The sequence below is a fragment of the Salmo trutta genome, chromosome 33 (assembly GCF_901001165.1).
Source record: "Salmo trutta chromosome 33, fSalTru1.1, whole genome shotgun sequence".
NCBI classification, from domain to species: domain Eukaryota; kingdom Metazoa; phylum Chordata; class Actinopteri; order Salmoniformes; family Salmonidae; genus Salmo; species Salmo trutta.
Genome location: NC_042989.1, coordinates 42,368,469 through 42,385,858, shown reverse-complemented (window position 1 = coordinate 42,385,858; position 17,390 = coordinate 42,368,469). Strand labels below are relative to the sequence as shown.

At 48.9% G+C, this 17,390-nt stretch overlaps 1 protein-coding gene across 3 annotated transcripts in view; it reads left to right on the top strand.

Moving 5' to 3' along the window:
* LOC115173033 (vam6/Vps39-like protein) overlaps positions 1-17,390 on the top strand; it is a 55,878-nt gene that overhangs the window by 21,610 nt on the left and 16,878 nt on the right. For all 3 annotated transcript variants that reach the window (XM_029731005.1, XM_029731004.1, XM_029731006.1), the window contains exons 11-19: positions 1,460-1,589; positions 5,870-6,012; positions 6,386-6,526; positions 9,143-9,284; positions 13,780-13,866; positions 14,101-14,174; positions 14,402-14,618; positions 16,595-16,723; positions 17,181-17,283. In XM_029731005.1, the coding sequence (XP_029586865.1) occupies positions 1,460-1,589; positions 5,870-6,012; positions 6,386-6,526; positions 9,143-9,284; positions 13,780-13,866; positions 14,101-14,174; positions 14,402-14,618; positions 16,595-16,723; positions 17,181-17,283 (1,166 nt within the window). The remainder of the gene's footprint in view (positions 1-1,459; positions 1,590-5,869; positions 6,013-6,385; positions 6,527-9,142; positions 9,285-13,779; positions 13,867-14,100; positions 14,175-14,401; positions 14,619-16,594; positions 16,724-17,180; positions 17,284-17,390) is intronic.

Below are 17,390 nucleotides of genomic sequence, written 5' to 3'. Positions count from 1 at the left end.
TCCGATGATGCTGTGACACACCGCCCCAGACCATGACGGACCCTCCACCTCCAAATCGATCCCGTTCCAGAGTACAGGCCTCGGTGTAACGCTCATTCCTTCGATGATAAACGCAAATCCGCTGGTGAGACAAAACCGCGACTCGTCAGTGAAGAGCACTTTTTGCCAGTCCTGTCTGGTCGAGCGACGGTGGGTTTGTGCCCATAGGCAACATTGTTGCCGGTGAGGACCTGCCTTACAACAGGCCTACAAGCCCTCAGTCCAGCCTCTCTCAGCCTATTGCGGACAGTCTGAGCACTGATGGAGGGATTGTGCGTTCCTGGTGTAACTCGGGCAGTTGTTGTTGCCATCCTGTACCTGTCCCGCAGGTGTGATGTTCGGATGTACTGATCCTGTGCAGGTGTTGTTACACGTGGTCTGCCACTGCGAGGACGATCAGCTGTCCGTCCTGTCTCCCTGTAGCGCTGTCTTAGGCGTCTCACAGTACGGACATTGCAATTTACTGCCCTGGCCACATCTGCAGTCCTCATGCCTCCTTGCAGCATGCCTAAGGCACGTTCACGCAGATGAGCAGGGACCCTGGGCATCTTTCTTTTGGTGTTTGTCAGAGTCAGTAGAAAGGCCTCTTTAGTGTCCTCGGTTTTCATAACTGTGACCTTAATTGCCTACCATCTGTAAGCTGTTAGTGTCTTAACGACCGTTCCACAGGTGCATGTTCATTAATTGTTTATGGTTCATTGAATAAGCATGGGGAACAGTGTTTAAACCCTTTACAATGAAGATCTGTGAAGTTATTTGGATTTTTACGAATTATCTTTGAAAGACACCGTCCTGAAAAAGGTCTGTTTCTTTTTTGCTGAGTTTGTGGACACCCCTCCAAATTAGTGGATTTGGCTATTTCACTCTCACCCGTTGCTGACAGGTTAGCAGTGGGACAGAGATATGATATAGATCAGAGAGGGTTAGCAGTGGGACAGAGATAGGATACTGACCTGTCATGGTGTGACTCACTACATCCCTATATGCCTCTCTCTCCATCCCTCTTTCCCTCCTCCCCATCCCTCTTTCCCCTCCTCCATTCCTCTCTCCATCCCTCTCTCCTCTCCTCCCTCCCCATCTCTCTTTCCCCTCCTCCATCCCTCTCTCCTCTCCTCCATCCCCCTCTCCTCCCTCCTCCATCCCTCTCTCCTCCCTCCCCATCCCTCTTTCCTCTCCTCTATCCCTCTCCTCCCTCCCCATCCCTCTCTCTTCCTCCATCCCTCTCTCCTCCCTCCCCATCCCTCTCTCTTCCTCCATCCCTCTCTCTTCCTCCATCCCTCTCTCCTCCCTCCCCATCCCTCTCTCCTCTCCTCCCTCCCCATCTTTTCCCTCCTCATCCCTCCTCTCCTCTCCTTTCCTCTTATTCTTCTCCCCTCCCCATCTCTCCATCTTTCCCCTCCTCCATCCCTCTCTCCCCCAGAAGATGAAGGATGATGTGGAAGGAGATAAGAGACAGCAGATTCACCACATCCAGAATCTCTATGCCTTCAATCTGTTCTGTCAGAAGAGGTTCGATGACTCCATGCAGGTGTTCGCTAAGCTTGGTACAGGTGAGCTTCTGGCTGTCCGTTAACTACCTGAACAGGTCTCACCGTTAACTACCTGAACAGGCCTCTCCGTTAACTACCTGAACAGGTCTCTCCGTTAACTACCTGAACAGGCCTCTCCGTTAACTACCTGAACAGGTCTCACCGTTAACTACCTGAACAGGTCTGTCCGTTAACTACCTGAACAGGTCTGTCCGGTAACTACCTGAACAGGTCTCTCCGTTAACTACCTGAACAGGTCTCTCCGTTTAACTACCTGAACAGGTCTCTCCGTTAACTACCTGAACAGGTCTCTCCGTTAACTACCTGAACAGGTCTCTCCGTTTAACTACCTGAACAGGTCTCTCCGTTAACTACCTGAACAGGTCTCTCCGTTAACTACCTGAACAGGTCTGTCCGTTAACTACCTGAACAGGTCTCTCCGTTAACTACCTGAACAGGTCTCTCCGTTAACTACCTGAACAGGTCTCTCCGTTAACTACCTGAACAGGTCTCTCCGTTAACTACCTGAACAGGTCTGTCCGTTAACTACCTGAACAGGTCTGTCCGTTAACTACCTGAACAGGCCTCTCCGTTAACTACCTGAACAGGCCTCTCCGTTAACTACCTGAACAGGCCTCTCCGTTAACTACCTGAACAGGTCTGTCCGGTAACTACCTGAACAGGTCTCTCCGTTAACTACCTGAACAGGTCTGTCCGGTAACTACCTGAACAGGTCTCTCCGTTAACTACCTGAACAGGTCTCTCCGTTAACTACCTGAACAGGTCTCTCCGTTAACTACCCTGAACAGGTCTGAACAGGTCTGTCCGTTAACTACCTGAACAGGTCTGTCCGTTAACTACCTGAACAGGCCTCTCCGTTAACTACCTGAACAGGCCTCTCCGTTAACTACCTGAACAGGCCTCTCCGTTAACTACCTGAACAGGTCTCTCCGTTAACTACCTGAACAGGTCTCTCCGTTAACTACCTGAACAGGTCTCTCCGTTAACTACCTGAACAGGTCTCTCCGTTAACTACCTGAACAGGTCTCTCCGTTAACTACCTGAACAGGTCATTCCGTTAACTACCTGAACAGGCCTCTCCGTTAACTACCTGAACAGGCCTCTCCGTTAACTACCTGAACAGGCCTCTCCGTTAACTACCTGAACAGGCCTCTCCGTTAACTACCTGAACAGGCCTCTCCGTTAACTACCTGAACAGGCCTCTCCGTTAACTACCTGAACAGGTCTCTCCGTTAACTACCTGAACAGGTCTCTCCGTTAACTACCTGAACAGGTCTGAACAGGTCTGTCCGTTAACTACCTGAACAGGTCTGAACAGGCCTCTCCGTTAACTACCTGAACAGGCCTCTCCGTTAACTACCTGAACAGGCCTCTCCGTTAACTACCTGAACAGGTCTGAACAGGTCTCTCCGTTAACTACCTGAACAGTTCTGAACAGGTCTGTCCGTTAACTACCTGAACAGGTCTGAACAGGCCTCTCCGTTAACTACCTGAACAGGTCTGTCCGGTAACTACCTGAACAGGTCTGTCCGGTAACTACCTGAACAGGTCTGTCCGTTAACTACCTGAACAGGTCTCTCCGTTAACTACCTGAACAGGTCTCACCGTTAACTACCTGAACAGGTCTCTCCGTTAACTACCTGAACAGGTCTCTCCGTTAACTACCTGAACAGGTCTCTCCGTTAACTACCTGAACAGGTCTCTCCGTTAACTACCTGAACAGGTCTCTCCGTTAACTACCTGAACAGGTCTCTCCGTTAACTACCTGAACAGGTCTCTCCGTTAACTACCTGAACAGGCCTCACCGTTAACTACCTGAACAGGCCTCTCCGTTAACTACCTGAACAGGTCTCTCCGTTAACTACCTGAACAGGTCTCTCCGTTAACTACCTGAACAGGTCTCTCCGTTAACTACCTGAACAGGTCTCTCCGTTAACTACCTGAACAGGTCTCTCCGTTAACTACCTGAACAGGTCTCTCCGTTAACTACCTGAACAGGTCTCTCCGTTAACTACCTGAACAGGTCTCTCCGTTAACTACCTGAACAGGCCTCTCCGTTAACTACCTGAACAGGTCTCTCCGTTAACTACCTGAACAGGTCTCTCCGTTAACTACCTGAACAGGTCTGTAATTGACACCCTATGCACTACTTTAGACCATGGTCCATAGGACACCCTATTCCCTATGTAGTGCACTACTTTAGACCATGGTCCATAGGACACCCTATTCCCTATGTAGTGCACTACTTTAGACCATGGTCCATAGGACACCCTATTCCCTATGTAGTGCACAACTTTAGACCAGGGTCCATAGGACACCCTATTCCCTATGTAGTGCACTACTTTAGACCAGGGTCCATAGGACACCCTATTCCCTATGTAGTGCACTACTTTAGACCAGGGTCCATAGGACACCCTATTCCCTATGTAGTGCACTACTTTAGACCAGGGTCCATAGGACACCCTATTCCCTATGTAGTGCACTACTTTAGACCAGGGTCCATAGGACACCCTATTCCCTATGTAGTGCACTACTTTAGACCAGGGTCCATAGGACACCCTATTCCCTATGTAGCGCACTACTTTAGACCAGGGTCCATAGGACACCCTATTCCCTATGTAGTGCACTACTTTAGACCAGGGTCCATAGGACACCCTATTCCCTATGTAGTGCACTACTTTAGACCAGGGTCCATAGGACACCCTATTCCCTATGTAGTGCACTACTTTAGACCAGGGTCCATAGGACACCCTATTCCCTATGTAGTGCACTACTTTAGACCAGGGTCCATAGGACACCCTATTCCCTATGTAGTGCACTACTTTAGACCAGGGTCCATAGGACACCCTATTCCCTATGTAGTGCACTACTTTAGACCAGGGTCCATAGGACACCCCTATTCCCTATGTAGTGCACTACTTTAGACCAGGGTCCATAGGACACCCTATTCCCTATGTAGTGCACTACTTTAGACCAGGGTCCATAGGACACCCTATTCCCTATGTAGTGCACTACTTTAGACCAGGGTCCATAGGACACCCTATTCCCTATGTAGTGCACTACTTTAGACCAGGGTCCATAGGACACCCTATTCCCTATGTAGTGCACTACTTTAGACCAGGGTCCATAGGACACCCTATTCCCTATGTAGTGCACTACTTTAGACCAGGGTCCATAGGACACCCTATTCCCTATGTAGTGCACTACTTTAGACCAGGGTCCATAGGACACCCTATTCCCTATGTAGTGCACTACTTTAGACCAGGGTCCATAGGACACCCTATTCCCTATGTAGTGCACTACTTTAGACCAGGGTCCATAGGACACCCTATTCCCTATGTAGTGCACTACTTTAGACCAGGGTCCATAGGACACCCTATTCCCTATGTAGTGCACTACTTTAGACCAGGGTCCATAGGACACCCTATTCCCTATGTAGTGCACTACTTTAGACCAGGGTCCATAGGACACCCTATTCCCTATGTAGTGCACTACTTTAGACCAGGGTCCATAGGACACCCTATTCCCTATGTAGTGCACTACTTTAGACCAGGGTCCATAGGACACCCTATTCCCTATGTAGTGCACTACTTTAGACCAGGGTCCATAGGACACCCTATTCCCTATGTAGTGCACTACTTTAGACCAGGGTCCATAGGACACCCTATTCCCTATGTAGTGCACTACTTTAGACCAGGGTCCATAGGACACCCTATTCCCTATGTAGTGCACTACTTTAGACCAGGGTCCATAGGACACCCTATTCCCTATGTAGTGCACTACTTTAGACCAGGGTCCATAGGACACCCTATTCCCTATGTAGTGCACTACTTTAGACCAGGGTCCATAGGACACCCTATTCCCTATGTAGTGCACTACTTTAGACCAGGGTCCATAGGACACCCTATTCCCTATGTAGTGCACTACTTTAGACCAGGGTCCATAGGACACCCTATTCCCTATGTAGTGCACTACTTTAGACCAGGGTCCATAGGACACCCTATTCCCTATGTAGTGCACTACTTTAGACCAGGGTCCATAGGACACCCTATTCCCTATGTAGTGCACTACTTTAGACCAGGGTCCATAGGACACCCTATTCCCTATGTAGTGCACTACTTTTGATATGCTGCCTTATCCTATGTTGTATACAGCAGTACTCTGTGTCTAATACCATTATCCCATCAAGGACATGAAAGTGAATCTTGTGCTATAAAGCCTGTGGTCAACAGCAGTGTACAGGAAACGGAGGGTAACGCTGCACCTTCTTCCTCCAACAGATCCCACCCATGTGATTGGTCTGTACCCGGACCTGCTCCCCACTGACTACCGTAAACAGCTGCACTACCCCAACCCTTTACCCAGTCTGTCTGGAGCAGAGCTGGAGAAGGCTCACCTCGCTCTCATCGACTACCTGACACAGGTGAGTGGGGGGGGTGTAGACCAGCATGTAGTAATCACTCCTAATGGTCCAAGTGCATCTATTGTCCCCGTTAGAGGACGTGTATTGTCCCCGTTAGAGGAGGCGTATTGTCCCCGTTAGAGGAGGCGTATTGTCCCCGTTAGAGGAGGCGTATTGTCCCCGTTAGAGGAGGCGTATTGTCCCCGTTAGAGGAGGCGTATTGTCCCCGTTAGTGGAGGCGTATTGTCCCCGTTAGAGGAGGCGTATTGTCCCCGTTAGAGGAGGCGTATTGTCCCCGTTAGAGGAGGCGTATTGTCCCCGTTAGAGGAGGCGTATTGTCCCCGTTAGAGGACTATCCTGGCTCCGTAAACACCGTGGAATGTGTTTGTTCCAGAAACGCAGCCACCTGGTGAAGCAGCTGAACGACTCGGACCCGTCCACCACGTCTCCCCTCATGGAAGGAACTCCCACCATCAAGAGCAGGAAGAAGCTTCTGCAGATCATCGACACCACGCTGCTCAAATGCTACCTGCATGTAAGTATGGATACCTCAGCTGTACTCCCCGTTCCATTCTAATGCTACCTTAATGTACGTATGGATACCTTGGACGTACTCCCTGTTCCATTGTAATGCTACCTTAATGTAAGTATGGATACCTCAGACGTACTCCCCATTCCATTGTAATGCTACCTTAATGTAAGTATGGATACCTCAGCTGTACTCCCCGTTCCATTGTAATGCTACCTTAATGTACGTATGGATACCTCGGGCGTACTCCCCATTCCATTGTAATGCTACCTTAATGTACGTATGGATACCTCAGACGTACTCCCCGTTCCATTGTAATGCTACCTTAATGTACGTATGGATACCTCGGGCGTACTCCCCATTCCATTGTAATGCTACCTTAATGTACGTATGGATACCTCGGACGTACTCCCCGTTCCATTGTAATGCTACCTTAATGTACGTATGGATACCTCAGGCGTACTCCCCATTCCATTGTAATGCTACCTTAATGTAAGTATGGATACCTCAGCTGTACTCCCCATTCCATTGTAATGCTACCTTAATGTACGTATGGATACCTCGGACGTACTCCCCATTCCATTGTAATGCTACCTTAATGTACGTATGGATACCTCGGACGTACTCCCCGTTCCATTCTAATGCTACCTTAATGTACGTATGGATACCTCAGCTGTACTCCCCGTTCCATTGTAATGCTACCTTAATGTACGTATGGATACCTCAGCTGTACTCCCCGTTCCATTGTAATGGAACTTCGTTGTTTACCAAATAAAAACCATTGATTTTCAAAGTTTAACAAAGTACTTTTTTTTTTTTAACAATTTCCCAATGTCACATTTACAGGAAGATCTGTGCAGATACAACGTTTAGTTTGGGGGGGAAACTGAGGGAGATTTTGGTATAATTCTGTTACCAATCTTTGCATCTGCTGTAATTAAAAAAAAATATATATAATATTTACTGTTTTAAATTGTTTGTTGTGCATGTAGTTGTATGATTTTGTTTAACTTTTAAATCAATGGTTTTTATTTTAAAGTGAAAAATTGGACTCTCAGTGTAATTCTATTACTGTAGAATTATCCTTATATCCTGTCTCCAGACCAACGTGGCCCCTGTGTTAATCTACTGTCTCTCCTCTCTCCAGACCAACGTGGCCCCTGTGTTAATCTAGTGTCTCCTCTCTCCAGACCAACGTGGCCCTGGTGTCTCCTGTGTTAATCTAGTGTCTCTCCTCTCTCCAGTCCAACGTGTCCCCTGTGTTAATCTAGTGTCTCTCTCCAGACCAACGTGGCCCCTGTGTTAATCTAGTGTCTCTCTTCTGTCTCCAGACCAACGTGGCCCTGGTGTCCCCTGTGTTAATCTAGTGTCTCTCCTCTCTCCAGACCAACGTGTCCCCTGTGTTAATCTAGTGTCTCTCTTCTGTCTCCAGACCAACGTGGCCCTGGTGTCCCCTGTGTTAATCTAGTGTCTCTCCTCTCTCCAGACCAACGTGTCCCCTGTGTTAATCTAGTGTCTCTCTTCTGTCTCCAGACCAACGTGGCCCTGGTGTCCCCTGTGTTAATCTAGTGTCTCTCCTCTCTCCAGACCAACGTGTCCCCTGTGTTAATCTAGTGTCTCTCCAGTCCAACGTGTCCCCTGTGTTAATCTAGTGTCTCTCTCCAGACCAACGTGGCCCCTGTGTTAATCTAGTGTCTCTCTTCTGTCTCCAGACCAACGTGGCCCTGGTGTCCCCTGTGTTAATCTAGTGTCTCTCCTCTCTCCAGACCAACGTGTCCCCTGTGTTAATCTAGTGTCTCTCCTCTCTCCAGTCCAACGTGTCCCCTGTGTTTATCTAGTGTCCCCTCTCTCCAGATCAACGTGGCCCCTGTGTTAATCTAGTGTCTCCTCTCTCCAGAACAACGTGGTCCCTGTGTTAATCTAGTGTCTCCTCTCTCCAGACCAACGTGGCCCCTGTGTTAATCTAGTGTCTCCTCTCTCCAGTCCAACGTGTCCCCTGTGTTAATCTAGTGTCTCTCCTCTCTCCAGTCCAGCGTGTCCCCTGTGTTAATCTAGTGTCTCCTCTCTCCAGTCCAACGTGTCCCCTGTGTTAATCTAGTGTCTCTCCTCTCTCCAGTCCAGCGTGTCCCCTGTGTTAATCTAGTGTCTCTCTCCTCTCAGACCAACGTGTCCCCTGTGTTAATCTAGTGTCTCTCCTGTCTCCAGACCAACATGTCCCCTGTGTTAATCTAGTGTCTCCTGTCTCCAGACCAACGTGGCCCTGGTGTCCCCTGTGTTAATCTAGTGTCTCTCCTCTCTCCAGTCCAGCGTGTCCCCTGTGTTAATCTAGTGTCTCCTCTCTCCAGTCCAACGTGTCCCCTGTGTTAATCTAGTGTCTCTCCTCTCTCCAGTCCAGCGGTGTCCCCTGTGTTAATCTAGTGTCTCTCTCCTCTCAGACCAACGTGTCCCCTGTGTTAATCTAGTGTCTCTCCTGTCTCCAGACCAACATGTCCCCTGTGTTAATCTAGTGTCTCCTGTCTCCAGACCAACGTGGCCCTGGTGTCCCCTGTGTTAATCTAGTGTCTCTCCTCTCTCCAAACCAACATGTCCCCTGTGTTAATCTAGTGTCTCTCCTCTCTCCAGACCAACGTGGCCCTGGTGTCCCCTCTGTTGCGTCTGGATAATAACCACTGTCACATTGAGGAGAGTGAGTACATCCTGAAGAAGGCCCACAAGTACAGCGAGCTCATCATCCTCTATGAGAAGAAGGGTCTGCATCAGAAAGGTAATGAGCACCATCACACCTCCTCCTCCATGCTTCAGAAAGGTAATGAGCGTTGTCATTATGGCAGCGTTTACACAGGCAGCTAGCTCATCATCCTCTATGAGAAGAAGGGCCTGCATCAGAAAGGTAATGAGCACCATCACACCTCCTCCTCCATGCTTCAGAAAGGTAATGAGCACCATCACACCTCCTCCTCCCTGCTTCAGAAAGGTAATGAGCACCATCACACCTCCTCCTCCATGCTTCAGAAAGGTAATGAGCACCATCACACCTCCTCCTCCATGCTTCAGAAAGGTAATGAGCATTGTCACTATGGCAGTGTTTACACAGGCAGCTAGCTCATCATCCTCTATGAGAAGAAGGGCCTGCATCAGAAAGGTAACGAGCACCATCACACCTCCTCCTCCATGCTTCAAAGGTAATGAGCGTTGTCTCTATGGCAGCGTTTACACAGGCAGCTCATCATCCTCTATGAGATGGGCCTGCATCAGAAAGGTAACGAGCACCATCACACCTCCTCCTCCATGCTTCAGAAAGGTAATGAGCGTTGTCTCTATGGCAGCGTTTACACAGGCAGCTCAAATCTGATCTTTTTTTTTCACAAATTGTTCTCAATCAGATCATCTCCCTTGACAATAATTGTGCTTTGTGTGTAAATGCAGCGTATCGACGCTAGACAGCAGTCACAGAGTACTGGGTATGTGGAGCTCTAACTCTAACGCTACGCTACATTACATATGAGTCATTTAGTAAACACTCTTATCCAGAGGTAGAATTAGTGCATTCAACTTGCATAGGTAAAACAACCACATACCAACACCATCACTGTGGCTAAAACCTTCCCGAAATAGCTGCTACCTACAAAGTCTGTCTCGTGAGAGTAGAAGACCTGTGTTACAGAGAGAAGGGATCTGTTCTCAGCATGAAGGAGGACCAGAGAGGAGGACCAGAGAGGAGGACCAGGGAGGAGGACCAGGGAGAAAGGATCTGTTGTTCTGAGCATGGAGGAGGACCAGAGAGAAAGGATCTGTTCTCAGCATGAAGGAGGACCAGAGAGAAGGGATCTGTTCTCAGCATGAAGGAGGACCAGAGAGAAGGGATCTGTTCTCAGCATGAAGGAGGACCAGAGAGAAGGGATCTGTTCTCAGCATGAAGGAGGACCAGAGAGAAGGACCAGAGAGGAGGACCAGAGAGAAGGATCTGTTGTTCTGAGCATGAAGGAGGACCAGAGAGGAGGACCAGAGAGGAGGACCAGAGAGAAGGATCTGTTGTTCTGAGCATGGAGGAGGACCAGAGAGAAGGATCTGTTGTTCTGAGCATGGAGGAGGACCAGAGAGAAGGATCTGTTGTTCTGAGCATGAAGGAGGACCAGAGAGGAGGACCAGAGAGAAGGATCTGTTGTTCTGAGCATGGAGGAGGACCAGAGAGGAGGACCAGAGAGAAGGGATCTGTTGTTCTGAGCATGAAGGAGGACCAGAGAGGAGGACCAGAGAGAAGGGATCTGTTGTTCTGAGCATGAAGGAGGACCAGAGAGAAGGGATCTGTTGTTCTGAGCATGAAGGAGGACCAGAGAGGAGGGATCTGTTGTTCTGAGCATGAAGGAGGACCAGAGAGGAGGAATCTGTTGTTCTGAGCATGAAGGAGGACCAGAGAGAAAGGCCTTGTCTATCTGTCTGAAGAGCTGTGCTGTGTCCTGTCTGAATGAAGGATCCCTCCCAGAGCTCTGCTCTCTGTGATGTGTCCTGTCTGAATGAAGGATCCCTCCCAGAGCTCTGCTCTCTGTGCTGTTTTCCTGTCTGAAGGAAGGATCAGTCCCAGATAAGCTCGGAGTCCCCATGGTATATCTCCCAGGACTGGAGGCTGGCCCACACCGTGGTTGGACAGTCATCCTCATACCTCTTAGATCATAGCTGTCTTCATGCTATTAGTTCTGGTTCTGGGCCGGGCCAGTGTGTGTTTTTAATCAGTCTGCCACAGGCTGTTGTAGTGATGTAATGCTGCTGAGGTTTCTGTGTGTTTCTCTCTCTCTCATGCTCTCTCTCTGTCTGTCTCTCACTGCTCTGTCTGTCTCTCTCCTCTCTCTCTATTCTCTCTCTCTCTGTCTGTCTCTCCTCTCTATTCTCTCTCTCTCTGTCTGTCTCTCCTCTCTATTCTCTCTCTCTCTCTTTCTCCTCTCTATTCTCTCTCTCTCTCTCTGTCTGTCTCTCTCCTCTCTCTCTATTCTCTCTCTCTCTGTCTGTCTCTCCTCTCTATTCTCTCTCTCTCTCTTTCTCCTCTCTATTCTCTCTCTCTCTCTCTCTCTCTCTCGTGCTCTCTCTCTCGCTGTCTTTCTCTCACTGCTCTGTCTGTCTCTCCTCTCTCTCTATTCTCTCTCTCTGCCTCTCTCTCTGCCTCTCTCTCTCTCTATTCTCTCTCTCTGCCTCTCTCTCTGCCTCTCTCTCTCTCTCTATTCTCTCTCTCTGCCTCTCTCTCTCTGCCTCTCTCTCTCTCAATTTCAATTCAAAGGTGTAGATACAGGACAGTAATCCATTGGGAGTGTGTTCACCTGAATATTCAAGGACTTGTGCTAAGTAGACCGCAATGATACTGTAACCTCAACGCTCCCCTGGTCTTGTAACTCACCTCGTGTGTGTTTCCTCCCCCCAGCCCTGCAGGTGTTGTTGGATCAGTCCACCAAGGCTAACTCTCCTCTCTTCCTCCCCCAGCCCTGCAGGTGTTGTTCTACCAGTCCACCAAGGCTAACTCTCCTCTCTTCCTCCCCCCAGCCCTGCAGGTGTTGTTGGACCAGTCCACCAAGGCTAACTCTCCTCTCTTCCTCCCCCAGCCCTGCAGGTGTTGTTGGACCAGTCCACCAAGGCTAACTCTCCTCTCTTCCTCCCCCAGCCCTGCAGGTGTTGTTGGATCAGTCCACCAAGGCTAACTCTCCTCTCTTCCTCCCCCAGCCCTGCAGGTGTTGTTGGATCAGTCCACCAAGGCTAACTCTCCCCTCTTCCTCCCCCAGCCCTGCAGGTGTTGTTGGACCAGTCCACCAAGGCTAACTCTCCCCTCTTCCTCCCCCAGCCCTGCAGGTGTTGTTGGACCAGTCCACCAAGGCTAACTCTCCCCTCTTCCTCCCCCAGCCCTACAGGTGTTGTTGGACCAGTCCACCAAGGCTAACTCTCCTCTCCCAGTCCTGCAGGTGTTGTTGGATCAGTCCACCAAGGCTAACTCTCCTCTCCCAGTCCTGCAGGTGTTGTTGGATCAGTCCACCAAGGCTAACTCTCCCCTCTTCCTCTCCCAGTCCTGCAGGTGTTGTTGGATCAGTCCACCAAGGCTAACTCTCCCCTCTTCCTCCCCCAGCCCTGCAGGTGTTGTTGGACCAGTCCACCAAAGCTAACTCTCCTCTCTTCCTCCCCCAGCCCTGCAGGTGTTGTTGGACCAGTCCACCAAGGCTAACTCTCCTCTCTTCCTCCCCCAGCCCTGCAGGTGTTGTTGGACCAGTCCACCAAGGCTAACTCTCCTCTCTTCCTCCCCCAGCCCTGCAGGTGTTGTTGGACCAGTCCACCAAGGCTAACTCTCCTCCCCCAGCCCTGCAGGTGTTGTTGGATCAGTCCACCAAGGCTAACTCTCCTCTCTTCCTCCCCCAGCCCTGCAGGTGTTGTTCTACCAGTCCACCAAGGCTAACTCTCCTCTCTTCCTCCCCCAGCCCTGCAGGTGTTGTTGGACCAGTCCACCAAGGCTAACTCTCCTCTCTTCCTCCCCCAGCCCTGCAGGTGTTGTTGGATCAGTCCACCAAGGCTAACTCTCCTCTCTTCCTCCCCCAGCCCTGCAGGTGTTGTTGGACCAGTCCACCAAGGCTAACTCTCCCCTCTTCCTCCCCCAGCCCTGCAGGTGTTGTTGGATCAGTCCACCAAGGCTAACTCTCCCCTCTTCCTCCCCCAGCCCTGCAGGTGTTGTTGGACCAGTCCACCAAAGCTAACTCTCCCCTCTTCCTCCCCCAGCCCTGCAGGTGTTGTTGGACCAGTCCACCAAGGCTAACTCTCCCCTCTTCCTCCCCCAGCCCTACAGGTGTTGTTGGACCAGTCCACCAAGGCTAACTCTCCTCTCCCAGTCCTGCAGGTGTTGTTGGATCAGTCCACCAAGGCTAACTCTCCTCTCCCAGTCCTGCAGGTGTTGTTGGATCAGTCCACCAAGGCTAACTCTCCCCTCTTCCTCTCCCAGTCCTGCAGGTGTTGTTGGATCAGTCCACCAAGGCTAACTCTCCCCTCTTCCTCCCCCAGCCCTGCAGGTGTTGTTGGACCAGTCCACCAAAGCTAACTCTCCTCTCTTCCTCCCCCAGCCCTGCAGGTGTTGTTGGACCAGTCCACCAAGGCTAACTCTCCTCTCTTCCTCCCCCAGCCCTGCAGGTGTTGTTGGACCAGTCCACCAAGGCTAACTCTCCTCTCTTCCTCCCCCAGCCCTGCAGGTGTTGTTGGACCAGTCCACCAAGGCTAACTCTCCTCTCTTCCTCCCCCAGCCCTGCAGGTGTTGTTGGACCAGTCCACCAAAGCTAACTCTCCCCTAAAGGGGCATGAGAGGACTGTGCAGTACCTCCAGAGACTGGGTGAGCATCTCTCCCCACACCACGTCAACACTGTTTTAAACATCCAGAACTGGCTTAGAGACATACAATAGGCTTTACAGACAACAGATTTGTGTGTAACTGGCAATAGAACACCTGCACACAGTTTATAACACTACAACACCATAGAAATAGCACATTACTGCTCTGTAACGCTCAATCTCACACCTACAACACTCCCACTCTCCTCTCTGAGCTCTCTCTTTCTCTCCTCAGGGATGGAGAATCTAGGCATCGTCTTTGAGTTCTCTCCCTGGGTGTTGAAGATCTGTCCTGAAGACGGACTGAAGGTGAGACTTCCTCAATTCCAAATCGACCCCTTTCCCTTAATAAACCCCTGCACTCGATGAAGTCACAGTCGTCGTGACGTGGTTTTTAATACCGCAGAATCGAGAACCGCTTGGAGATCAAACAAAGGAATCCACAATCATCAACTTCTATACACCCTCCGACTGAAAATCATAAAACAAGAAAATGAGCACAGTATTTATATATTGTGTGTGTGTCTCTGTCCCAGATTTTCACTGAGGACCTGACGGAGGTAGAGACCCTGCCCAGAGACAAGGTCCTGAACTTCCTGAAGGAGGGTTTTAAGGAGCTGGCTGTCCCCTACCTAGAACACATCATACACGTCTGGGAGGAGACAGGACCAGAGTTCCATAACGTCCTCATTCAGATGTACCTGGAGAGGGTCCAGGGGCTCATGAAGCAGTACCTCAACTCCCTGCCAGAGGGTAAGACCTGCTACTACTACTACTACTGCTACCACTACTACTACCACTACTACTACCACTACTACTACCACTACTACTACCACTACTGCTACTACTACTACCAGTACTACTACTACTACTACCACCAGTACTACTACTACTACTGCTACTACTACTACTACCACTACTACTACCACTACTACTACCACTACTACTACTACTACTACTACTGCTACTACTATCACTACTACTACTAATATCACTACTACTACTACTACTATCACTACTACTACTACTGCTGCTACTACTACTACTGCTGCTGCTGCTGCTGCTACTACTACTACTAATATCACTACTACTACTACTACTACTACCAGTACTACTACTACTACTACTATTACTACTACCACTACTACCACTACTACTACTACTACTACTACTACTACTACTGCTACTACTACTACTACTACTACTACTGCTATCACTACTACTACTACTACTACTACTACTACTACCACTTCTGCTTCTTTCACTGCTACTACTACTACTACTACTACTACTACTACTACTGCTACTACTACTACTACTACTACTACTACTACTACTACTACTACTACTGCTATTACTACTACTACTGCTATCACTACTACTACTACTACTACTACTACTACTACTACTACTACTACTACTGCTATCACTACTACTACTACTACTACTACTACTGCTATCACTACTAGTACTACTACTACTATTTCTACTACTACTACTACTACTACTGAAGGTCAGACCTGCCTGGGGATAACTGTACTCAAGCTAGCAGTTATCAGCCAGTAGTACTGAGTGATTAACCCAAATATCGGGTTGTTTTTCCTTTTTAAACAACTAATTGACTTACGTCGGTTCAGTTATTTCAATTCCATTTCGGAATAAAAATAAATTCTGTTTGCTCAATGCGCTGCAGTTTCTCTAGAAATAAATCAGATAAATGTCCGAACTGTGCGATGTAGTAGTTTCCAACAGACTAATATTCTACATAGTTTAGTGTTGAAAACGTGCTCATTAACTACAATGATCTTAATCCAATCGAGGCTACTTGTTCGGTCTGTGTGTGTTTTACGCCCACTACGTAAGGGACAGAAGAGCACGGTCAAAGAAGGGGTACATAATATAGAGCAGTTTCTTTTGACGTGTCTCTACCTGAAAATACATGATCTACGTGATTTGATAGTTGGTATTCAGCAGTCATAAAAGTAGGCCTTATTTACTTTCAACAACTACTAAAATAGTGATTTTTTTTTGTCAGACGGTATAGACAGCAGCTCTATGGAGATGAGATGACTTGAATGAAATAATAATGTTTTCAAATAAAACAAAATATAATATACACAACAACTGAAATATTTTTATTCTAAGTGAAGTAATGTGAATCGCTGGTGGTTAGTAAGTGATCAGCAGTATTGAGCAGTCACTACAATCATGGGACTTTTATTGATTGTTTTACTCTGTGTTACGGCATTCAACCCACACAGTGCATTTCGTGTTTACATTTTTATTGTTATTGAAACCTGAAGTCGAGCCAACCTCGAAAAGCAGTAATCTCTCAGCACTATCAGCCAGCGTATCTTACTGGACTGACAAAATGGACAAAATACTTTTTGGAGTCCTGAGGAATATCTAGTATCATCGATTTAACAGAAAAAGAAATGGTCTTGGCCCCGTCACCTTTCCGTGAGGTACTGACAAGGTTAAAAATCTGGCGTTCTGCCCCTGACCAAGGCAGTTTAACCCACTGTTCCCCGGGCGCCAAAGACGTGGATGTCGATTTAAGGCAGCCCCCCCCCTGCTGCACCTCTCTGAATCAGAGGGGTTGGGTTAAATGCAGAAGACACATTTCATTTGAAGACATTCAGTTGGATAACTGACTAGATATCCCCCCCTTTCCCTCCACAGCTGATATGTGATATTCTAATAGATCGATCTGTTCTGTCTTCCTGTAGGTGTTCCTGCAGTGGCTGCTGGGAAGGAGGAAGGGGACCTGGGAGAGTTCAGGAACAAGCTAGTGTGTTTCCTGGAGGTCTCTACCAGCTACGAACCAGGCCGACTCATCTCTGACTTCCCCTTCGATGGTGAGGATGGGATGGTTCTGGGTCGATTCAACAGTTATTTTGCTTCCTCCTGACTGGTTGTACTTGCAGTGATCGTATACAGTCCTTTTGCGACTTCTTTAGTTGAAAGCACTGATTTGTAATTCGCTCTGGATAAGGGAGTTTGTTTGCTATTCTAGCCTGGTTCCAGATCTGTTTGTGTTGTCTCGCCAACTCCTACGGCTCATGGCTCATATGCTAGCCTCCGTGACCGTGTGCTCACCGTGCCACTCGGTTGAAGATAACCAAGGTTAAGACAAGAGGATTGTGATATCCCAGAGGTCTTTGCATGAATGAGGAACAATTCTTAACAATGGGACCAGCGATGCTAGTTACCAACGACGCTGGTCTCATGAATTTAAAAAAAAGCTTCTGCATGGAAGCATAACTTGTCTTTAAGCTTTGTGTGTTCACCCTAGCCATGTGATTTGTCTGTCAGGTCTTCTGGAGGAGCGGGCCCTGCTGCTGGGTCGGATGGGCAAACATGAACAGGCCCTTTTCATCTACGTACACGTCCTGAAGGACACACACATGGCCAAGGAGTGAGTAGTACTGCGTGTGCGCGCACACACACACACACACACACACACACACACACACACACACACACACACACACACACACACACACACACACACACACACACACA